Source organism: Salarias fasciatus, chromosome 8 (assembly GCF_902148845.1).
Source record: "Salarias fasciatus chromosome 8, fSalaFa1.1, whole genome shotgun sequence".
Classification (NCBI taxonomy): Eukaryota; Metazoa; Chordata; class Actinopteri; order Blenniiformes; family Blenniidae; genus Salarias; species Salarias fasciatus.
Genome location: NC_043752.1, coordinates 2,399,689 through 2,425,118, shown reverse-complemented (window position 1 = coordinate 2,425,118; position 25,430 = coordinate 2,399,689). Strand labels below are relative to the sequence as shown.

The 25,430-nt window shown below is 44.6% G+C and overlaps 1 protein-coding gene across 1 annotated transcript in view; it reads right to left on the bottom strand.

Moving 5' to 3' along the window:
- Window positions 1-526: 526 nt before the first annotated feature.
- Window positions 527-25,430, bottom strand: part of sema4gb (sema domain, immunoglobulin domain (Ig), transmembrane domain (TM) and short cytoplasmic domain, (semaphorin) 4Gb) — a 35,672-nt gene continuing 10,768 nt past the window's right edge. The window contains exons 3-15 of the mRNA XM_030097428.1: window positions 17,853-18,001; window positions 17,278-17,340; window positions 16,867-16,965; window positions 16,681-16,774; window positions 15,668-15,781; window positions 15,149-15,303; window positions 11,581-11,756; window positions 8,772-8,910; window positions 8,471-8,693; window positions 7,829-7,944; window positions 6,880-7,034; window positions 5,009-5,070; window positions 527-4,619 (exon numbers count right to left, since the gene is read on the bottom strand). Coding sequence (XP_029953288.1) covers window positions 3,652-4,619; window positions 5,009-5,070; window positions 6,880-7,034; window positions 7,829-7,944; window positions 8,471-8,693; window positions 8,772-8,910; window positions 11,581-11,756; window positions 15,149-15,303; window positions 15,668-15,781; window positions 16,681-16,774; window positions 16,867-16,965; window positions 17,278-17,340; window positions 17,853-18,001 — 2,513 coding nt within the window. The 3' untranslated portion in view covers window positions 527-3,651. The remainder of the gene's footprint in view (window positions 4,620-5,008; window positions 5,071-6,879; window positions 7,035-7,828; window positions 7,945-8,470; window positions 8,694-8,771; window positions 8,911-11,580; window positions 11,757-15,148; window positions 15,304-15,667; window positions 15,782-16,680; window positions 16,775-16,866; window positions 16,966-17,277; window positions 17,341-17,852; window positions 18,002-25,430) is intronic.

The window sequence follows — 25,430 nt, the reverse complement described above, 5'->3', positions numbered from 1 at the left end:
AGACAGTCTGATGTAGTTGCATGTATGATGATGAAGCTAAGCAACTGGAAGCATTTAAAAACATGGAAGACTTTGTGATTCCTCTGTGACTGGATGGCCACAACCTGATAACAGAACAAACACCTGAGTACAGCAACTACTGAGAGGAGGTTTTAAAGTTGCAGTGAAATTTTGAGTCCAGCTTACAAAAAGCTACAAACATACACAGATTTAAACTGATCGTCTGATTCCTGATCCTCTCAACGCCGTGAGGACATTAAAGTCCAAGAGTGGAGAGACTAATGTAAAGACTTCATTAGTGCACTAAAAGCAACAGGAAGAAATATAACAGATACTGATATCTGTACTTTAACATCTAAAGGAATTACAAATTTAAGTGCTCTTTGGATAAGTGGCACTAATTGATGAGGGGGTCGTTTGGACCTTGAAAGATCGTTACTGCAGGTGCAGGGAGGAACAGATGATACTGTTACACAGAGGTGATGAGACAGAGAGAGCAAAAAGGCAGTGAAGGATGAGAACAGGGATGATGATGAAGATACCTGTATTTTTTAATGTCACTTTTGAGAAGATCACAGCTGATTATGGGAAAACACCGTTTACAGGTCACCAGTCCAGAGAACCACACTCACTCACACTCACACTACGGGCAATTTAGACTCCCCAGTTAACCTCAAGGGCATGTTTTTGGACAGTGGGAGGAAAGCATTCAGATAAAATCACAGGGATAACATGTAAACTCCCTGAACCCTGAACAAAAACCAGTGCCATCCACCTCACCACAGCGTCACATACAGGAGGGAGATCCTCACAGAATTAACCAAGATTGATAAATGTCATTATTTCCAATCCAGTTACTCATAAAAAGATGTTCACTAACAAGTTTTTAAGTTTAACGGAAAAAAACAGGTTTTTATTAAATGAATTATGGATGAACAGACTCTTAGCAAGCAGACAACACTTTCAATTTACTGCTCCGGATGGGAGCAAACCAAATACACATAAAAGCAAACCTGTAAGTGGGTTTTAAAGTTTTATTATTTCTAAAACAAAAACACAATACTTTAAATGGAAGAAATGTCAGAAAGAGATGCTATGAACTGTACCAAAGGGAGAAAACTCGACCACACTTTGGTACAGTTTGTCCTCAGCATTGTTCGCTTTGTTTCCCACAGTCGTATATACATAAAGTGACATCTATTGTGCAGAAAAGAAAAACTAAACCTACTGCAAATTAGATTTCTGCAGATCAAACAGAGGCTTTTCCATCGCCATCACTCTGCACAGACTGGAAAATATCCTCAGTGAAAGCCACGAGAGAGGACGTCTGAAAACCTGCAAGTGCAAACTCTTTCCAGTCTATTTGTATCATCGTCTGTTTCCTGCACGGCCGGCCAGGACACACGGGTCAAACGTTTTGTAGCTGCTTCCACCTGCAGCGCGCCTGCTGCAGACTGAGCAGAAAGCTCCTGTCCTTTCAGCTGTGGCGGCGAGCCAAACGCTGCCCGGTGCAAGTCACCTCCAATAGCCCAGTCAAGGCCCTGCAGGAAAAGACGCGTCCAGATCGTAACTCCTCAACCACGTCATGCGTGCACTCACTCGTCAATCACGGCGCTGATATTTAATCCCGCTGCTGATCACCTTGCCTTGGAAACACTGCAAGCTCTGCAGTTCTTGTCGTTGTGCCATTGCACTAATGTCAGGAATCCAGTGAGTTTGCTTTCATTGCCGACACATGTGAAGGTCTCCTCCTCTCTCGTCTGGAAACTGGCCAAAAGCAGCTTCTAAATCAGCATCCGTCACTAAGGAGACAGATAAAAACACCTTTCTTCTTGTTTGTTTTCATCCTTTTTCACTACTCTCTTGATGTCTGAAACAAAAAACCATTGTTCATCCAAAAATAGAGCTTCAGTGGGACAAAGAAGAAGCTTAAATACATGTAAGTGTAGAAATAGAAAACGGCAAATTGGAGTATTTCCTTTAAAGCGTGCGGTCATCTTATTTTTAGTGAGTGTTGTGGTTTCCTCTCAGACTCCTGAGCTGTGAATCTGATCGGTGAAATCAATCAACCTGACCTCACGCTGGCTGCTCCTTTAATGGGCTACACCTGCTTCCTCTCTGACAGATTTATCTCCCATCTCACATCCAGGCAAAAAAAAAAAAAAAAAAAAAAAAAAAAAAAAAGCTTCAAGAAGGAAAACAGTGGTTTACTGGAGGGATGTCCATTGGCACCGGCACAACACGCACAGCAACTAACAGCTGCAACAGTGGCAATTATTGCTATTTACATGAGGGGAATGAAGAAAGGGGAGTTTTAAATAAATACAGTGAAATGACTGACTTTGTGCTCTCATGCACCGTGTGAAGATCTTAAAGTGATACTCCAATCAAAAATTGTGTTTTTCTGAACATCACGATTATTGCAGGGTTTTTATTGGTCTGAATCGTATCTGAAAACGACATTAAGCTGTTGTTCATCTTTAAAAAATTCCAAAACATTTGCAGGATTCAGATTCTGACCCGAGAAGGTGAATTAAGTCTCCATGTTCAAATCATTACGAAGTAGTTAAAAACCAAAAATATTATTCATCTGATGCACTTATTTTTTAAAATCGAGTTTTTGTTTGTTGAGAAGAAAAAAACCGAAAAGATGGATATGCAGCTCATTTGAAACGCTGCTGCGCCCATGATGAGCATGCCTCATTAATTTAATCATTAATGACTGCAAAGTTTATCCCCGAAGCATAAAAATGTGGGATTTGTTTTTTTTTCTAGACTGTGTAACACAGATGTGAATTTTCTCATCCATCCTTCTTCCTCAAACCACTGAAACTTCCACCAGCAGCCTCACGACAGAGGCTCATTATGCTGCTGCCGACGGCTTCAGTTCACTAACAGCTTTCTAATTCTCATGTTGGTTGAATCCATTCTGACACTCCATAAAAACACCAGCATGTAAATGCAGCTGTTCTTTAAAGCGACTTGACAAGCACACCGGATAAAACACATTAAACGATCGCAGTTCAAAGATTAAGATCAGAGAAAATTAAAGACAGAAGTCCAGCATTTTGTTGGTGGCTGCTGTTGGGATCCATATTTAAAAGGGAAGTATGTCATACCTGTTAAAATTATTGTTGGTATGCTTTACACAATTTAGTGTCTTTGAAAAAAAGGGGGGGGGGGGGTGTTCATAATGCATAATGGGAAAAGAAACATACCTCACACTCTCCAACATTTCATTTCCGAACAAAAGTTCCATTTTGGACGGAGTATCACTTTAAGATCAGGAGAGATCCATCGTTACGTGGTACCAGAACCTCTTCAACGCCTCCGTACTTCATAAGATGCACCGTCACGACCGGTCTGCAGCGTTTTCCCTCCGTGTCGTTTCAGACCCTCCAAAACGTCTTCGTAACACATCAGGGCGACAGAAACGTTTTTCACAGCTCCACTTGTTGAATGACAGTCTCCATGCAGAGTTTTCTACTGAAATGAAACCAGGGACCGTTCGTCTGAGGAGAAACAGGAGGCTTCACATTTCAGATCGGGTACAGACTGCGACACCGGGGAAATAACAGCAGCCAATCACACAACGGTCGGTCAGTTCTCCCCACAGCTACGGGTAGGAATAAATAACCTGGGGACCAATGCTTAGATGGAGCTCTCGTCCGGCTGGAGGTCGAGCTGCGTGTGTTTTCTCTTCTCCAGGATCCTGTTGAGCTCCTCTGTGAAGGAGTGGTATAGCGGCGACATGCCCTCGGGGTCGGCCTGCCTCAGCAGCACGTAGCTGTTCCCGTTCATCTTCCTCAGCACGCTGGGCAGAGTGGCGGACATCCCGTTGGCGTAGTCCATGTCGGGCAGCGGCGGCGGCATGGGAAGGGGGGGCGCCGGCGGAGGCGTCTTGCAGGGCGAGAGCTGGCACTCGCCCGGGACTATCTGGAGGAAGCTGTCCCCGTAGTCCCCGAAGGTGGGCACTGAGATGGAGCGGCGGCCCTGGCGGCCGTTGCAGTGGCTGGAGATGGTTTTCAGTTCCAGGTGGGAGCTTCTCTTTCTCTCCGAGGCCCCCAGGACCTGCAGGCCTTGATGGGAGAACTTGCGCTCCTGAGAGGCCTGTCTGGAGCAGAAGCTGATGTACAGCAACACCACAGTCAGCACCAAGCAAAGCCCCCCGAGAACCGCCACCAGGGAGATGTAGACCGCCTCCATGTGCTTGTAGGTCTGGAACTCGGGCCCCACGGGCACCGGGGCCGGGGGGGAGGGCAAAGGCTGCTCGGTCGGGCCGCCGGTGGAGAACGCGGTCGGGCTGGAGGCCGTGGTGGGGTCAGTGGTGGATGTGGGCTCCACGGGGAAGAAGGGGTCGGTGTGGACCCTCACGGTGTACAGATAAACCAGCACGGAGACGGCGTTCTCCACGGCGAAGCAGCGGTAGGAGCCGCTCTGCTGGGGGCGGGCGCCGATGATGAGCAGGCCGTCTGTGCCGACGCGGTAGCCCGAACTGAGGCCGTACCCCTGCAGCTCCTTCCCGTTGAGCGTCCAGCGCGGGGTCGCCAGGTTGGAGCGCAGTTCGCACTGGAGCAGCACGTCGTCACCCGACATCACCGCACGCCTCCGATGGACCACTGAGAGGCAGAAAGGAAGAACAAGAGACGTGAGAAGGAGCCGGATCGGAGAAAGATAAACGGATTGGGAACGAGAGAGAGGTCACTGAGGTCAGGAGCGCAGGTGAGCGATCTGCGCTGTCTTCACATCATTTCCTGTCACATTTTATAATCCTCTTTAAGTGAAGTGAGACCCACAGCAAGACGCCCCACCGGCTGACCTCCAGCAAGAGGAGCGACTGATTAAAATGGGTACGCTGGGGTTCGGGGGGAAGGGGAAGAAGCGATACACCAAATGAAATCAAGCTTTCAAACGTAGAAAGAAGAGTATTTGCTGGACTTTCTTTAACCTCAAAATCTCGACTCAGAGATGAATTATATAATTACAGTGAGTGCATTATCATACATACCGTTTCCTGAATTCTCCTTACAGCCTCTGACCCCTCTGAAGATATCCTGGGTCAGGTTTGACCTGCAGAGATGAAGTTCAAGAATTAGCATATGGCCTTTATTAAAGCAGGAAAGCCTTTTAATGAAGGTGACGCACACAAAACAGGGCAGCAAACTGGGATCAACCCACAAACGGGAGCCAGAGAATTATTTCTACATTCAAGGTTTTATTCTAACTCCATCTAAAAGATGAGTATTAACTGTTTTACCTCTAATCCTGTGACTGCTGGTAAGATTTGGCTCTCGTAACTGAAAAGAAGTCAAAAACTAGCAGAAAGCTTTCCACTCATATACATCTCAGTGCCCTTCCAGACTTCTTCAGTATAATCTCAATATGATTCCCCATCCTGTCACACATCTGTAGCTCCAGCTTCTGAGTACTATCACAAACACACTGATATAGTGACATTTTGAAGAACTGCCATTTCAAAAAGCTGAAATGTCAATTTATTTCGAATGACTCTGATGCTGAAGAACGGCTGAAGCTGAAATTGTTCTGGAACTAAAAGCAGAAGCAATCACTCAGTGCACAGATTGCATGAGATTATATGGACTTAAAACGAGTCAAAACAAACCAAAAGAATAAGCTGATGAGGAAAAAAGACACGAGGAGTTTCTGCTGCACGGATCTGAGTGTGATAACGGTGAAGTTTGAATTTAAAGGTCATTATGGCACGATTTGACCCGTCTGGGACACTCAAGATGAAATTAGCCTGTATGTGTGTTTCTGGGAGTCTGCATCTGAACTTTCCAGTGTCTCTTCATGCTTCCTCCTTCTTCTTGAGGACTTTATTTTTGGTGTTTTGGATTTTTGGTTTTGCCATTAAGAGCATACTGTTCACGGTGTTGGAAGATTACAATGAGAATTACCATTACCTGTCAAAACGCACAAAGAGAAACACGATCTGGAATGATGCAGAGCTTTTCAAAGCCATGTGTGTTTTAATATGAATGAATGTTTGTTTATATAAGAGTAAATTTATATTATAAATGAGAAATAAATATAAACTGTGGCTTCCACTGCAGTTCCAGTTTTTCATGTGGCCTCAGTGAAAGATATAACCATCCACCCCGTATAAAAGTTGTAATTTTAATAATAATAAAAATAAATATTTCAGCTTTACATATTATTTTAGCTTTTCCTTTAATTCATGCGGATAAATTTGAGGCTTTGCAAATATTACTGAAAGAGCAGGCAAAGTCCCATAAATGTTGCCGGTATGTCCAATATTTATTTTTTTTAATGAACAGACGAGCATTCATTTGAAATGCAAACCTTCCCGTTGCAGATGAAACCCCCGCTGAGCCGAACCAAGCCGATGAGCAAAATCCAGGTCAGCCAAATTGTCTTAGACCTGCTTTCGCAGAAATTCGGTTGGAGCGGTACGAAAAAAACGCTTGAATAATTAATCACGCTCAGATATCGCTGTTGGGCGCAGAACGGAAAAAAAAAACATTGACTTAAAAAGGTCACGTGATGCACACACACACAAAAAATGGATTATTATTTTTTATATCCTTGATAGAAAAAAGGATAAATTTACAGATAACTAGAGGTAAATTAAATTTTGTGTGAAAATTACGAGCAGAGAAAACCATATTCAGGATCTGTATGACAGAAATGCAAATCTATCACTCCAAACTAAAGTCTGGTTTGCTTCTAGCTGAATCTCTCTAACCCTTGTTTGCCGCCTGTGCTGCGTCAACAAGCTCTGCACATTCCACAGAAAACACTCTGCATCTGCGTCTGCATGTGCTCCACGCTGGAAACGCCATTTCTGTCCCACACGTGTGAATTTAGTTGAGAGCACAGGTGTGTGTTTTCCCTCACCTCTGTGCACGCGAAGCGATTTCCACACACACCTTCCCGTCCCAGGCGCAGAAGGGGTCCCGAGCGAACACACAGTCGTAGCATGACGTGTACCTCTGACAGGTGGACATCGGCACCTGCACCACTCCGGAGTGCGAGCCGACGTAGACGCTCCTCTGCAAAGGGGAAAAGAGAGTCATAACGACATTCACTCCTCTTCAGCGCGGCGCAGTGGTGATTCTGAGTCCTGATCACCAAAAGAAACTCAGTAATATGTGTTTAACTCCACAGTTTTACTTGCACTATAGACCAATTGATTTATTCTGTGTTCTCATTTGGATTGATTTTGATTTTAGATTGATTATTTTGGCTGTAGAAATGTCAGAAAATATGCGTTGAGTGCTCCTGTCTCTCTTTTTCCAGGTCAACTCTCAGTATCTGGCAGTTCTTTCGTTATAACTGCGTATTTGAAGACGCTGAAAAGCCAATGTCACAAATGTCTTTCTGCAAGTTTTTGAGTTTTCTAGACAGTAGAAAAAGCTCAGGAGTGGAAAAGTTCTGTGAAGTATGCTAGATCATGTTGTTGATAACAGAACAGAAGTGAAAAGGTTGAACTATCTGACTGAAGTCAATAACTTGTAATTTCTGTTGCCACTGAGTTGAGGTTGCTGTGTTTGACTTTTATTTTCCTGTCTGTGTGTAGAAGTCCTTGTTGATATGTTTCTTGACAAGGTTAAAGGTTTTCTGTCTGCTGCTGTCTTTTTCTGAAGCAATCAATCATTTTATGGTGTATCTTTAACTCATATATTCCATTTGGTTTTACTTTTGTCTTTCTGTTTGACCCTCCCATTGCTCTTCTTGCTTCACTCATCCATCCATCCATCCATCCATTTGTTGACATGCAGCTGTGTTTTCTGCAGAAATGCCCCTCTAACACCACATTATGAGCGTGACTTCACTTGTACATTACCAGAGCGGAGGATATGACCATGCTCTGAATGGGCTGCGGTTCATTAAACATCTGCAGCTCCTCGATGATGTGCATCTCTCCGTCAACCTCCACGGCTCTATGCAGCCATCCGTCATCTGCAAGAGAAGACACGACCCCCGTCACGCCACGGCGAGACGGCGAGCGAGGCTGACAGCTGCTGATAGCCGCTAAAGTTAGCGTGTCCCTCAAAGCAATGCAGGGGGAATGTGGCTCTCACGAACTGATGAACAATAACACGTATCTACGGCACGACAACACGATATATCAGACCTCAAATCAAGGGTGGGCAATTAATTTTCCCTCGGGGGGCTACATGAAAACTACTGTGTAGCACCATGGCTTCCATTCAGCTCTGATCAGTATATCACATGCGACTTTTATTAATGGCATCGTAGCTTTTTAGTACGAGTTATTTTTCAAAAACTCCAGATGTTTTCCATCGCAAAGAGGCACAAACATATTTTAAAAAAATTTAAAGTGACGTGAACAAAGTCTCCATTTGACAGATTATGCCATCTTCAGCATGAATTCATTCATTCATTCATTCATTTGATTCGTGATGTGTGTGAGCATGCTCTCCAGGTCTGCCTCAGCTTGTGGCATCTGCCAGCAGGAAGTCACCTGTTCCCAGAAAGAGCACCGTGTAGATGTTCCCGTCGAGCGCCGGCTCCTTGTGCACGGCTATCTTCACGTAGTTGACGCTCCTCTTGAACATGAGCGGGCGCACGCCGATCGGGTGCACCTGGCTCGCCATCAGCGGGTGCCTTCTGGCGAAGGTGAGGACGCTGTCCGGCAGGTCTCGAGATGAGTTGATGCCGTGGGACCGGTGCAGATCTGTGATGCACTAAAAGGAAGACAGGAATGAGTGGAAAAAAAAAATAGAAAACCCCTGGTTGAAAGAGATTTAACAGAGTCAACATACAGATCCCGGTCTGGGCTCTGGAACTTTCCCTGTGTACTCCCTCCACTTCGAGTCCTGCACTTCCATGTACGGCCCTTCAAAGACCTTCTGGACATCTGAGAACGCGTACTGGCACACAGCAGATGCTTTGATATTCTTCCTGAAAGAGAGTCACATGCACAGGACACGGCGAGGATTAATGATTCGAAGTTGAATGAGCAGTGACGGAGGGTTTCACCTGGGGAGCAACGGCCGCCCAGATTGAGTTTCAGTCACAATGCAGATCCTCAGCAGCCACTGACAGGTGAAAAGGTTACAGAGCTGCTGTTATCTGGAGACAACTGTGGGCGTCACGCTGATAGAGTTTTGATTTTTTTGACTTTTGGAACTCATCGGTGTGTCTTGAATGGGAACGTGAGAGTGGTGTCACTGACAGGTGTGTAATTTCCCCACTTTCAGCTCAAAGGACGATAAGGCCCACTTCCCGTGAGTCATAAATTAAAAAAATAAGCCCCACTCATAGTTTTGGTGGTGCACCTGGATAAAGACGACTTAGTCTGCTGACCCTAATTGTTAAGCACCAAAGCCGAGATTAGTCATGTGGGGAAAATGTCTGCGTCACATTCTTACATCCGTTGAGCGCTCGGCTCAATCTTCAAAAGCATTCAAGCGAGAAAAATGAGAACGGAGTGAAACCAGAATCTGTCTTCAGAAGTGGTGAGCAGCATCGCTCAGGGGCTTACTCATCCTCGCACGTTTGAGTCTCCACCGCACCGTGATGACTGCTGCTCACACAGGTGTGCTTCTCTTTTTACTTTTTTAAAGGAAGCATTAGGAGAGGGGAGACTGACACTGGACGGCTACTACGGCAGAAAACACACCTCAAAGTCAAATACCTGCCAAAGGAAGTCAAACGGTGGGGGAATAGGGAAGAGGCATTAAAGCAGGGGAACTGTTTTAACTGAGGACCACATGCAGAAAAATATACAAAGAGCTATGCAGCTCACCAGAGGGGAAGTTTATTGAAACTGTTTTCAGTTTTTCCATTTCTGGTCACTGGCAGCTTTCTTTGTTTGGCTGTGAAGTGAATTTATTCAAGCACCAGCCTGTGTTAAAACTCCATAGTAAAATTTGAATCAAAAATAAACCAGGGACTGTAAATTGGGCAACTTTGCATCAGGTGGATATGTCAAATTAAATGCTGGTTGCGACACTACTCTATCCATCAAAGCATAACAGCCATGGGACGGTGTTCATGCAGGATGACTCTGCAGATCAGCAGAAATAGTCTCGTCCCTGCCAGATTCTCCACCGGCAGTCATCGTCCTTCTGACGCGGTCACACCAGCTGGAGCTGCAGCTCGGCTCGTTCTCTTTAGACCAGAACTCACCTTATGATGTTTACAAAATATCAAAAATGAGAAGACAGCGGCGATAGAGAGGTTCACCAGAATATCCCTATTCTAGTCTGGATTTCGGTCTGTTTTTTGCTGAGTTTGCATGTTCTCCCTGCACACATGGGGGTTTCTCTGGTTTCCTCCCAGACTGTGAGTGTGTTTTGTTTGTATCTCTGTTTGCATGCGCAAGGTGTCCCCTGCCTCCAGCCCTTGTGAGCTGGAAATTCACATAATCTTGGCAGAACAGAGTAATTCTTCCAGACTCCTACCATCTCATCACATATTGTTTAGCTAAATCAATCAATTGCAAATTAGTAGGCCACTTTTTTCCAGTAAGAACTAAAATATCACCATCTAGTTTGAATAATTGTCCACAGTAAAGCCAAGAAAAACAAGTGAGACTGCAGAAATGGTCCGCTCTGTGTTCAACTGCAGAGAGAGTCTGCTCTCACATGTTACACACTCATACTAAAATCACCCTGATGAATTTTATTATTATTATCTTTTGGTTTCTGCAAAGGAGACACACGAGTGTGAGCTACAGCAAATGGAATACACTTTAAAGTAGTCTCGATCGACGATGACAGTTTCTTTGGACTTGATGCTTCAATTGAATTTCCAACACACAGTGAATGCACTGTAATCAAAAGGACTATTACTTTTACTACTGAAACAACTGGATTTACTTTGGAATCAATGTGCAATGAGTAAATGCTTCTGTAACATATTCCAGGATACATCCAACTCTCAGTATCTGGCAGTTTCTGATGGAAATCGCACGCAGCAAACATGTGACGCCCTAATGCATATTCAGCAGTCATCCTGAGGAAGTGCTGACGGCCGCTGTAATGACTTCTGTATTGACACAAAGCTCCTTTTCTCTGTTTTCTGGTGGTGTTTGAATTTTCTAGATATCATGAATGCTCTGGGAGTTCTGGTTATGAGAAGTGTGCATGCTGGATCCTATCAGCGGGAACAGGAAAGGAGCAAATAGGGCGAGCACTGTATCACACTGAGCAATCAATAAAATCTGCAATTATGCAAGTAGAATTGATCGGTGATTGATTTTGATTAGCAAAATAGCTCCTGATTACTAAACCATGCATATAAATTTCAAACTCATGCCGCACAGCTGAACGTTATTCCCATTAAACAGTTTCTTGGCAGGAGCAGCAGCTTTTTAAAGTCTTGATGTCAGTGTTTGGCACTTTAAGCAAACAAGAAATAAGTTGACCAACTGTGGGATTTACATGAACTGGAAGATGCGTTATGGCATCATAAGATTTACAACGTTCGTTCCAGTTTACAGCATTTATAGCTGAAAGTGGCCACTGTAACAGGCCACCATCATGCAGATTCAAAGACAAAGAGAGAGTTGCCTGTTGACTGGATAGCAAGAGTCATAAATTAGATCAACTAAGCATCATCTCTCACCATTCCAGACCAAAAACTCCGTAAAAGATGCTGCTGTGAGCGTCTCTCCCCTGCAGGACGAACACGTCGCGCAGGATATTGAGATGCAGCTCGTACTCGGGGACTGAGCACACCATTCTGGCCTTCAGGAAGGTGGTCCACTTCCTCTGCAGGGTCCTCTGGCCGCCCCAGTCCGTCTGCAGGCACAGGAGACGACAGACGACGGATGACTCCATTAAGTCAGTCAGTTCAGCTCAAATCACACAAACACAACTGAAAAGAGAGTTTGGGTTTGCTTTGCATTCATTGTGGAATACAACAAGCGACGTGCCGAACGTGTTCATGCTGCACATTATGCAAAAGAGGTCACTAAACTTCCTCAACAATGTAATGTGCTGGAATAAATGCACTCAGAGGATTGCTGTTGAGGTAATTTGACCATCTCAGAACTCACTGTGAGTTTTGAATAGCTCTGCTCTCGCCGACAAAGAAAAGCGCACGAAGGCAGCAGCTACTGCCTCTTGATGGTTTTTCATCTGTGCACAGCAGCAGCACAGTGGCGTCAGGGATAAACACTCTCGTCTTGCAGCAACAACATAAACTTGTTGGATTCGGGACACTGGGCCTTTTGGAGAGGAGTTTGCATGTTCCCCTGAGTGTGTGTGTGTGAGTGTGTGTCTTTCCTCCGTCCTGGTTTAGGTTGAGATTAGATTCTGTCTTAACCATTCATCTGTTGTGTGTTTTGTTGAGCACACGCCTCAGTCTTCTATCCACTTCTTGTGTTTCTGAGTTAATGCTGGGGATCTGACACACACTCACATCGTATGGATTTTATCTTGCACTTCACCAATCAGCCAGGATCTGGCTAAACTGTCCATGGTCCTTGACTAAAGGATGGCTAACAACTCAATAATGAAAGTCAGCCAGTTAACATTAAACTCGTCCGCTGCATTCGCTTCATGCTTCAATGCTCTCTGTGTATTCATAACACATTACCGGTATATGTAACTACTCTTAGGCCTCACATGCACTCTGAAAAAATCAGCAACATTACTGTGAAGAAGCATTAATGTCTCTCCATAAAGCTTTGGGAATGTTATGCTAATACTTTCATACAAGCACTACCTGTATATAAATTAATTTTCATAGTTATCATACAGGTCGTGTCACATTATGTTCTCAAATCAGTTCTAAACTTCACTTAATCCTCTTTCACTGTGTTTCTTCCTCAAAAATTACAAAGGAGAGGGCAAGCCGGCTCTCTGAAGGGCTTTTATCACGCTCACTCGACGAGGGAGAAACTGGCTGATAGCATTCATACCTCCATTAATGAAACACACTAACAGAGCAAGTGCACTGTAATTCATCTTGTCAATTCAGACCAAGTGCAAACATGTCCAGTGGACGGCTGGGATTCTTCACAGAAAGAGGAGGAGTGGAGCTGGAAGCCGCGCTCACGCAGTGTTTGCCTACTCCTGCATTCAGCTGCAGTGTGAGGAGTCGGCAAGAGTTCTCTCCTAAAAGAGTGATTTAGCACACCTCATCCAGATGAAACGAGGAAAAAAATAGACAGACTATTTCCTCCTATTGTTGGCCTGCATGCCGGTGCTTCATCTTTCTTTGTTTATGTCTTTAGGTGACATCTGTCGTTCATCAAGATGCTCAGCCTGCCTCAGCCTCCCACGCAGGAAGGCGTAATGGCTTCAACCCGCAAGTCTATTAAAATACTGAATCTGAAAATCAGACTCCTGTGACAATGGCAGCGTCATGGAAAAGACCCGGATGGAGAGTGGAGATGGGAAACAAAAATAAGACAAGCAGATTTAGACAGACTGAACTGATCAAACAGCATTAATATTAATAGAGGTGATACCACGCTAATGTTGAACAGGTCACACTCTCAGATGACAATCTAAGTCAACTAAAGCTCAGCCAGGGTCGCTGAACTGCCAGGAGGTCAATTCAAGGGAATAAGAGTCAAAGAATACAAGAGTAGCGCCATAGAGACGAGCCCGTGGGGAAAGTTAACCCCTGACAACGTGACGCAAACTGCACCGCGAAGAAAACACAGTGAGGAAAAGACAACTGCACACAGCTGGAGATGTCTGAAACACCCCTGTGAAATAATGTCCAAACAGCTTAATTGTGCGCTGAAACGGGCTCGTTTTAATGTCACGGCGTCCCCTCGCAGTGAAAATAGGTCATGATTAGCAAGGATGTCACTGCAGCCTGGCGGGGAAGTGAAAAGCAGAAGAGGACAACTGGTTGCTGGGCTCAGAAGTGGCAGCTTTTCAGTGTGTTCGGGCCAGAGGCTCCACTATCTGTGGATCTGCCCCCAGCCAGCGGGGGAGTCTGGCATCCACACGGCTGAAGCTGGGGACCAGCTCCACATCTGCGTGAGCTGCTGTGGCCTGGTTCAGGCTGCGCTACGGCACTCCTCACTGCTCCGACAACTCCACGGTGCTGAAGAAAGACGGGGGAAGAGTTGAGCCTGGGCCTCATTTCCAAGAAATCACTTCATTTGGATGCAGAAAGAATCTTGTTAGTTTTGAAGATGAGGCTGAGAGACGTTCACAAACTATCTTCTAAAAAAAAAAAAATGTGAAGGGCAATGAGCACCGTTGTCATGTAATTAGACTCTCAAACACAACAGATTTTTGCGCTTTTCCTTGAAAGCATCACATCAACTGGACCTGAGATGGAAACGGGAAGAGCTCAGACAGGAAGTATATATGCATTATATAAAGTCATCCTTACAGTTTTTTTGTTGATTTGTCTGAGGGAAAAATTTAGTCTTTTTTTGAAACACTGGAGAACAGTCATGACTTACAGCGGGTAATATTACCGCTAACGACTCATGGAGTGATTTGGATATTAGAGCTTATTCTTCGGTGTTAAAACTTGGAGTGGTTGCTCAGCTCTGTTCATTTCTATTACCTCTCCAGCATTCAGGGAAATCTTTTTCACTACCTTTCTCAAGGTGAAATACAACTGCAGCATTCATTCACCAAACCCACTCACTTCATTTATTCCCTGCCAATGCAATTTCAATACAGCGGCACACTATGACAGTAATTACACCACCGCGGACCGCTGAAAGGAAGCTGGGGGGAGGCAGAGCTCACGCAATGGCTGCTGGGCATCATGTCTAGACCAGCCGTGATGATCGCAAATGAAATGAGGTGAGAGGAGGAGGAGAGGAAGAGGGTGATAAGGCCATAAAGTGAGAGGGGGTGGGGTGGGGGGTTTACCATTGGAGGGGGAGGTTTGTGGACTTTGCCTGGCAACAGTAAAGAACCACAGCCAGTGAAGAAACTGTGATTACAGACGCCCAACTGCTACTTGATTCGGAGCTGAAATTACGGATTGAGGAGAGCAGCCGCTCAGAAAGAGATCAAGAACAGAAAGTCCTCCGAAATTCATCTTTTAAAGCATTAGCTGAGCCCACCATTTTCACACTCGGAAAGACTTTCTTCTCTTTCTTCCAGCGACCTTGCACTTATTGCAGCTCCGCTTTTCTTTTGCAGAACGCTGCAAACCGCTATTACGATCACAGCCACCCGTCTTTCAGCGATTTGAAAACTCTGACCTTGCAGACTCGGGCGACCCGCGACACTTTGGTCTGGCTCGGGTAGGCAATCTGCTCCTGGCTCCGCTCGGTGAAGAAGAAGTAAATCTTGTCATCGTCGCCGATGGAGCTGTTGATGCTCTCCTTCAGCAGCACAGATCCCACAAAATCTGCCTCTGTAAACACACACAAACACACACACGCACACACACGCACACACAAACGAGTCCAAACACAGACCTATTAGCAGCCTGGGAAGTGTCTCCCTGGAAACTAAAGACGGAGCTTTTAAGTATGATTGAATCACAGCAACCAAGTCAGTTACTGCTGCACTGCAGTGCGATTTTTATTCATTTTTTGGTGTGACTTTTATTCTCAGTCTGAATCTGCTTTTTGTTGTCGCAACAAAACAATATTAACAGAATGAAAAGTGGCAACGAGGTCCGGTCAGTTTAGCAGTGGGGAAACACTAAGTGGGAAAATGCAGCCGAAGCTGCTACTATTTTATACCTGCCACCATTAATAGATGTTAAAATTTACCCAGAAGCCATCGGGTGGGCGCTTCCTCCGTCCTGAGCGTGGGGAAAGGGAAGTTTCTGCGCACATCGGGGGAGCTGCGGAACTCGTACTGAGACGCCGTGAACATCTCGCCATCTGATTTACAGAACAGAAAAATGTTTTGGTCAACGACAGGTTGAGAATGAAAGACAATAAAAGAAAACTTAGTTTCTATAAAAGCCGACACTGATGGCAAAATATGGCACATTGTAGGAAAATATAAAGTCACACAACAAACTACAAATCTAAAAGTAACTCTGCTTAAACACACTCATTTAAATCGCTTGACTTTAACTTTGAAACCACACATAAAGGAATTAGCATGAAGTGACCACATTTGCACATTGTGACCTATCACTCCATGCAACAATGACATTTGCAATGTTATTAGGTGAAGCATGAATAACATAAGGGATGCCAGTTTCACAAGTGTGTGTGTGACTTTTAAAAAGCGTCAGCAATCATTTCTCACTGTCAGCAGTTGGTGTTCGTGTTCGAGCTTGCATCACTGGCTGTCATGTGATTACGCGACTACACCATAAACAATGAACAACCATTTTTCAGAGCTGGAAATCGTCTAAAGTTTTGGTGAAGACATTCTTTTTTTTCAGCCCTGAGTGTGATGGTGAGCATCTTGGCGTCTAATCCAGCCTTGATGCTGTGGATAAACCATCATCTGGTGGATGGATCTCTGCAGACACTCAGGACAATGACGTTAGCGTTTATTCTAAGTACTCCTGTGCCTAATTATAGCTTCACAGCTCTGCTGGAGCAGCTCTGAACTCATATTCTTTAAGTCTTGTTTGATGATGCATTATGAGTATCTCTTATGCAACAGCTCCTCTTCCTCTGCTTCATTGGTTGAGCGTGGAATCAATGCTGGGCTCTTTATTATGATCAGCGGGAGCTTCTATTGGCATCATGCCTCATCGTGCACGTCTTCAATAGAAGGCAGTGTTTAACAAACAGATGAAATGCAGAGTTGGGAGACATACCTACAAGGAGACCAGTGTATCCCTTCGCCGGGTCGTACGGACACCGGTCTCTCCCTTCCTCAAAGCCTGAGGTGAAGCTGAACCGCTCCGCATCCTTGGCAGAAGGACGGGAGAGGACAAGTGGTTAATCATCTAATCTACGTCAGAGTCGCTGCTGTGCCGCGGTTAAAATACACGAAAGCTTACTATATAAGCACAGAGAGGTCTGAAGGCGTTGGTTCCACAGACGTACAGGTGAGTCTCGTTGTATCGCTGCAGAAAGCGGATGTGGTTGTAACACTCAGTCTGCACAGAGCAGAAGAAAACAGAAGGTTATTTCTGGCTGTGCAAGCCGCCAGAGCTGGAGAACTTCATGCAGAGCAGGGTATTTCATGCAAGTCACTCCTGAATGAGTGTGGTTTCTCATAAATGTCCAGCTCCTACTTGAGTGTTTGAGAAAAGTAAACTGCTAAGGAGCTGAAATGTTGCTGTCATTAGCAATCAGTACATCACAAAGCTGAAGGGACTCATTTATGTCTCAAGTAATAACTAGATAATTAGGGCTTCAGGGCATTATGAAAGAAAATAAAGTAAGATCGTGAAGCTGTCGCCTCGTACCTGATTGTCTCTGCCTTTGTTTAGACACTGCTTCTTCTGCTCAAGAGACGCGTCCCAATCAATCTGAAAATAATTGGAAGTAATAAGTATGACTCAGTTACTTCAATAAAACCGAAGAGGGGCAAATAGATTAATAGAAAGCTTGAGAGACAACAGAGGTGGAAGCAGGAAAGACAAGAAAAGCAGAGTGTGTTTGCCTCTGATAAACAGAGAGAGAGAGAAGACCAGGACAGCACACTTCATTTTCTGGCTGCGTCACTAAGTCCGGACTCTCTTCCGTGACTCTTGAATAAACGCCTGGTGCATTTAATCCGATATCCATAAAATTGGAAGAACACAATGGGATTTGCTCAATCTGCTTGAGGTTATTATTAGTTTCTTCCTTTTTCAACACTCGGGAGGAAATGGGAGGAAAACTTGAGGAATGTGGACCGATTGAGACGACAGAAAACATCCTGGTTCGTGGGCATCAGACGACCATAGACCATCTCAAAGAAAGACACTGTGTCACAGAGTTCACTGAAATTGATCCTCAGCAGTCGAGCTGGTTCTGTGTTGGTTTTTGAGTGACTCACCGTGAGGTTTGCAGGTGTGGAGATGTTGGAGGAGTTGAGGGCGAACAGAGCCCCTCTGCCCCCCACGTACAGCAGCCCGGCGTCCTCCTCCAGCAGCAAGGTGCTGTAATTCTGTGAGGAGCCGGAGAAACAAGCAGTGCCCAACATACCTGGAGACACATAGGAAGCGTCAGCGTTAGACATGGAAGGTTTTCCTTTGAATCTGTTATTTTCAAGGGAGTTAAAGACATTTTGGTTCAGAGGTCACACACAGCGAAATGTTCATCTTGAGTGGGCCAGTAAAATAGAAATATAATTTTTTTTAAATTTTTGTCCTGGCAAAAGTTTATGTGATGAAAATATATTTTCATAAAATTTATAGCTGGCTTTTGCTGATATCTCAGCTCGACTGTCTCAGCGTTGTTTTGTCCACTACTCTTAAGAAATGTCATCAAAATTCAATGATTTGTTTGAATGTGGTTTGATTTTGACTCATGGGCCTCATGTTCGACACCCCAGTTTAGATATATCAAATATAAATATATGAAGTATGTGGAGCTTTCTGAAAAGCTTTTCTTTTTTTTTTCTTTTTTTTTTCAATCTGATGTGCTTAGAGCTGACTTGGGAATGATTTGAATCCAATGAATCAAAAACACATGCCATGCTTTAGCGGGTCCACCTGTTTGGGATAAAGGCTTTTCATATGAGACTTCCCACTGCAGACACCCAAAAACGATCATTCTTGAGCCCAAACAACAAGATGTGGAATATAAGGGGGCGTCGCAGGAGGCTGAGAAGCCTGTGGAGGAGCACAAAGTGGAATGGGGGCAACAGGGGAGGTGAAATTTTCGGGCATTCAGCAGGAATGGCGCCCCAGTACTGCCAAAACACATCAGCGGCGACGCCACATCAACGTCATCTCAGGCTGAGAGTGTGAATGAGGGTGATGGGGGAGGGAGACTCATACAGTAAGTGGGCCAAACGGGGGGTCACCGACTCGTCGCGTGTGTTAGATTGGTAAAATAAACATGTGATTTTACGGTTTTTTGATCTTCTGTCACCGTTGCAGACAAACAAGACTATTTCTCAATTAACAAATAATTGATCTTGTGAATTAAACTGAATATTTCAGTGCACCCAGATGTAGCCCTTTGGAAATGGGGGCAGGGAGCACTGAGAAAAGGAGGACATCTTATTCCTGTAGACACAGCAGATCTGTGCGGAAACAGGTTCACCCAGCTCCGATTTTCATTTCATTAAAAACAGATTAATGTCTTAATGACGAAGGCTGACACAGAAAAACGCAGCAGCGGGAAACAACAGAATATGTGGAGGTATCAGTAGTTTTACACTGAGGAATATGAGTCAGCAGAGTGCAGATGGCCACATTAATCTCCTCACATCCTCTCTGTCTGACTCTCCGTCTCCTCTTCCCCTGGTGAAGTGATGGCAGCGTGTCCCTGCTCCCTCTAATAAGACAACCTGTATTCACCCTCAGCCAATCGATTCGGTGTGGTGTGAGGGCCGGCATGCTTGTCGCACTTCATCTAGTCTCCCTTTCATTGTACATCTGAGCGAGTGGAAAGACTCCAGCATAGCTGAGAGGGCTGGAAAACAACAGGATCACTTCTGTAAGATTATACATGATTAGCCAGCAACACAGGCCGAAACCATGGATCATAAAACTTCACTTAATGGGATTGATTAGACAATCCAGGGCTACTTTATCAGTGACTGAGAGAGATAGAAACTAATGCCTACGCCTCAATCCCTAAAATAAATGAATTATGTAATTAGAACAAAGTTTTAGTTTAACTGGAAGAAATTGCATATTTCAGTCCATTTACCAGATTGTTTCAAAGTGATGTTTTGCACAAGCTTGTAGACAGAAATCATATCCATATGATATATTACAGAGAAGAGCGTCTCCTGAATACACTATTTCATTATTAATGATGATTAGGACAATTAACCATAAATTCATGAGGGAGGAAACTGGAGTACAATCCCAAGCAGTCCCCCCAAGATCGGATTCAGACTCGCACGTTTTGTATCTGAATGCCGGCAAAGAGAAAATTAGATAAAACGATTATTCAGGAGTCAAAAAGAACATTTTGTTAAATTGTTGGTGAACATGTCAGACTTCTCAGTTTGACGTCAATACAAAAAGTAAAGTCAGTTCTGTTACTGGGGATTTTCTTCTCACCTGCAAACAGTTTGAGAAAAGTTTTTGCAAACTGTGGAGACAGTGGTGAGATCCTGCCGAACCAGTTAAATGATGATCCCAACTGAAACTTGAGTTCATGTTTATGTAAGACACAAAACAAACAGGCACTGCCGCCACGGCTGCGACTCCCCTCCATACTATCACAACCACCTCCAGTTCACAGCCGATGACGGAGTGCCTCTCGGCGCGTTCGATTACGCCTAACGCGACTCAATGAAAAGCACGGGGAGCTTCCTCAAAATCACACGGGGGACGTTCTCTGCTCCACATGACTGTCTGCTCGTCTCGGTGTCACATGGACACGCTGGGTGATGACAGCAAGTCGTCTCTCCAGGAGACCACAGGCTGAGTCAGACTCCCGTCTTCCTCGCCACCCACCTTCCTTCCTGTCTGCTTCTCTCACTGACAGCCGCACAACCGCCGCAGCCGTTCACTGGTCAATAATGAGCTTATTATCATACTGGCTCATACTGCCAATCTGACACAGTCTAAGCATGACAGCTATATATATACTGTACACACACACAGTCACTGAGAGGTGTGACGCTTCAAACCTACATCTTTTTAGTGCCAAAGCAATAATTTTGAGAAAATAGTTACATCCTAAATTGCAGAGGAGGATTGTTTGGTGTGATTATTCTGAAAACAAATACACAAAAGCCTGACTCAATCATCATCTCAAGGGACAGCATGATTTATTTGAGCTCTACAGCTTTAAAAAAAAAACAACTTGAATGAAATCGAACACAGGATTGTTGTTTTCTGTAAACAAGCCGCTGGATTCACACGCAGCACCTGAAAGGACTTGAGGAGAGTTAAGAAAGACGCAGCAGGTAAAGCCTGAGACTTCCTCCACTTGTTATTACTTACTACTTTTCTCAGCATGACTTTACTTCCTCTGATGTTTTGGAAGAAATCCTGTTATAAACAGGAAAAATGGAGCCTGAAACTAACAGTTTCAGATCCTGAAATTGGTCGGCTCTCACTGTGTCTGTTCTGTGGTGGAGTGGTGAACTGCCTTCAACCATGTTTAGCTGGGATTGGCTCCAGCATCTGGCGACCCTGACCAGGATAATGCAGCATAGAAGATGGATGGACACTGCTGAGGACGTTTGCTCTCATGGTTTTTAATTTCTCTGCTCAATGGAACCATTTGGTATCATTACACACTACACTATTATACAATAACACTGTTCTGTTTGTCTCTTTCATCTAATGTAGTCTGTGTGGATATGGTTTGTGTGCTTGAGCAGTGTTTTGTTTCTGTCCGTCCTCGTCAAGCTATTAAAGTGAACGTGCACCAGGCGGGGAAGCAGCCTCTGAGGGAGGACCGGGACACGCTGGAGCTATTTTAGCTCTCAGCCAGTCCAGTCCAGGTCAGCGTCCCTGAGGATGAGCTGCAGGAAGTCACCGCCACAACCCAAAGACCATGGCTTAAAACGAGACTCCAAAAAATAGAGAAGATGAAATGCATGACGCAGGAAACGATACTGCTGCAGTAGAATAGACAGGAAGGTGAAACAGTCTGGGCAAAAACAAAGGAAAAATAAAACAATTTGAAAGATATTTACCGTTTGCCTCCACAGATTATTATTAAAATTGTGCACGTAAACCTTTTAAAACAAATTTAGAAACATTCTAATGAAATAAAGTTTTGCTGGGAGTGCTGAAATTGTGTTGCTTTCTGGCTGCTGCGCTTCGGTGTCAAAACAAATTCAAAAGTTCCATTCTGTGAACTAAACTTTCTAAGAATGATGGCTGCCGCATCCTATAGAGCCGACGGTGCCAAAACTGGCGTGAGTCTCAGTGAAATCCACAGAGAAGCCTGTGTGACTGTCACTTGTTATTTCTCATCGCCAGTCAGCCTCAGATTTGAGTGAGCAATGAGCAACTCCTCCAACGCAGCCAAAGGTCAGGACACGCCAGGGGGAGGGAGGGGGGGACTCATCTGAAGGGCGGCTGGGGGTGCAGCGGCGATAAGGGCCGAGCGTCCCGCAGCAGGGTCTCCACTACACCACCCCCGCACCGGCACACGTTCACGTAGACCCGCCTACAGCGGCGTGCAACAAAACGCAAACCTAAACATATGATGCGGTGAGAGATGAGAGGGGAGCGTGATGGGGAAGTGAATGCAAAAACAAGCGGAAAAGTCACGCATGGACGCATAGCAATGCCTCAGTTTGGACACTGTCCTCATCACGAGAACATGCAAGCATATTCTCTGGGATCATGCCAACGTACGAGTTACGCAAACTCAAAGTCAACCCAAGGCGACGTAGAGCGCCCGCCCGACGTGAGTCATCCAAGAGTGAGCAAAAGCCTTGGTTTCTATCTTAGAAAAATAGTCGTTGCGCCATGTAGCGAGCGCGCCGCTGATGAGAAAGAGTACGGTGACACAAAGCGTCCCCGGCCCTGAGGCACGGCAGGCAGAGCGACCTTGGCCTGAGACGTGGCATGACGCAATCATGTGTTATTCTGTGTGCCTCCTGATCTTCAGCAACATGAAACGCTCAGGCATGAGGACACTTCTCCACTTCAGCGCCAGAAGCAGAAGTCGAAGGCGATGCGATCACAAATCAATCTAAACGCAAAGTTCAGATTGGATGAAAAAGTGGAAACACGATCCTCCAGAACAGCAGGGGGGGAATTAATATTTCTGAGGCGGGGACAAGGGAAACTAATGTGAGGGGAACCAAGCCATAGGTTTTACTCATATTTGTCAATATGAAACCACATCACTTCTCATAGTGATTTAGACTGTGAAGTAAATTTCTTGTCTTGAGTTTTGGGATATTTTCACTGACAGCGGTGGTTTCAATCTTGAAGCCTCGGCAACGAAAAAATGGGTAAAAGTACACCCCCACATCATCTACATAAACGTTTACTTGATCCATATTTTCCTCCTCCAGAGCAACACCTACACATTTCAATCCGACCAACAGTACGACGAAAGTGTGCTAATCTTTGGATTCGGACAAATTTACGAGGGTTATAAAAACGGCTTTGTTTGGGTTTTAAATACTACATGATTCAGGTTTACACTTTAAACAGAGTCATCAGATCTATTGTTGTAAAAATGATTTCTGCATCTTTACAGATGGATGGAACCAAAGTCAAAGCTACATTTTGAGTTGTTTTTCGCACCGTGACCGTACTTTCGAAGAGTTAATCAAAGAAAGAGCCAAGCAAATCTCAACTGAATGTTCCCTCAAGCCCCCAATTGTGTATGCACAGCACACACTCTCACACACACACACACACACACACACCGACTGTACCTTGTGTTCGGCTCCAAAATCAATGAGGAAAGTCAACAGAGCAGCGAGGTGTGCCAGAAGTCTCTTAGCCTGCTGGCTGGTTTCTATTTACTGCTGTCATCTTGTATATATGTGCATGAGCGTGCATGCGTGCGAGTGTGTTAATGCAGACCGGATTGTGCGTATGTTCAGAGCACACCGCTCGATGAATGGAGGAGGTCAAAGCCACGGCCGCTCAGGAACATCTGTCACTTTTTTCCACACTTCACACTTATTTCACCCATCATCTGCCTTGTGAGAGTGAAGACATGTCTGTCAGTGAGTCAGAGGATCTGAGCGAGAGAGAGAGTGTGTGTGTGTGTGTGTGTGTGTGTGTGTTTGCCAAAGATGACTGTGTTTTCCCAACTGAGCCGTCACAGGTGCTGCAGCCAGAATGTGCACACTCACGCTCAGACATATTTGTAATCCCTCATGTGGGGTCTGAGATGATCGTAAATCCACTCTGTGTGTGTGTGTGTGTGTGTGTGTGTGTGTGTGAGAGAGAGACTCAGTGATCACTGGACCCACCATGTGACGACTGCACATGCAAACACACAGACGCATACACATGCACGTGCTCACAATAAGATATGGGAACCAACGCTGGGAGCAGAGAGTGACTTAACGTCTTCAGACAGTGTCAGAGCTGTCAGTTGTTGTCATCTTTCTTCCCATTATGTAAGCATCTCTGTATTTCTTTACCAAGCTCGTGAATCTGCGCAGGCAACTTTTGACTTATGTAATCAAACTTAGAAATCTGTCTTCACGTGAAAAGCATCAATCTGATGTAAATATATGAGCGTAATCTGCTGAGTCAGTTGTTATGAGCGTCACACCGCCTGCAGTTGCAAGATCAGAATGCAGAAGTGGAGATCAAACTGTTAATGCCGGCATGCACTGTGCAAGCTTTCCTGTGGGTGACCAATGATGAGCAGTTACGACGATGTCCTCGACTGCAGCTTGAATCCAAGATCTTAAGTTGTGTAGAGAGACGATCAACGACAGTCGATATCGCAAACATCACAGACTAGGTATGGTCATCCGACAGTGTCAGGAATCCAGCATCTGCCCTCTCAGTCCATCCTGCAGCTAAATTCCCTGCTCTAATCATGAGCGTTGTTCAGTTTTTGTTCCCTAACTTTGTATTACAGTTGTTGTTTGGAAGTGTGTGTTTGTTCTGTGCAGGTTAGAATTCTGTATTATATTCTGCTCACTTGGTGCTCATTCATTGTGAGTATAGTTCAGGTCAACATCTTTATTTTGTGATAAATCTTAGTTCCCTGTTCCGTTTTTCCTGGTAGTCTTGTGTTTTTGGAAGACTGAGTTTTATAAATAAGCCTTGATTTTGTACTTTTCCCCATCTGTGTGCAGTGTCACTGCTCTGCGTTGTAAATCAGTTAAAATGAGATAACTCCTGCTAGTAAAACAGCTTTCTGCAGTCCAAAGACAAACACTCCAGCTGGCAGGATATCAGATTAAAGAGCATTAAAGGTGCATATATGAGGACTTAAGTTGTCTTTCTCTGCACTAAGTGTTATTGCATCCACAATGGATAAGTGCACCGAAGTATCTCCAATCCATCTGCACTCCTCAAGCCATCTCATCCACCAGGTGAAAGCTTTACTTTTATCAGCTTAACTTTTAAAAACTCACAGCTTCACATTCAGCTTTTCATGATGATGATTGAATTAAGATGTAAAAAGAAATACTACAGCTTTCAAAATAGTTTTGTTTTCAGTTTGATCAAATGAGAATAATTTCAAGGACAATTTGGTATCTGGAGTGCGTGAATGGTGTCTGTCAAGTACAAGAGGAAGAATATGTTGTGTACTACAAGGAAGGAACAGTGGCTTGCAAAAGTATTCATAGATGTGTTTTATTGGGATTTTATGATTATATTAATTTGTTAGATTAGAAAAGTGAAAGTTCAGACCTTTCATCTAATTAAAAATCTTCAAAAAAATGTCATACTCCAAACTTGCAAAGACTTGTGATTGCTGCCAAAGGTGTCTTTAGAAAGTATTGATTCAGTTTGGATTAATACTTTTGCACGCCACACTTTTCTTTTTTTGTGAA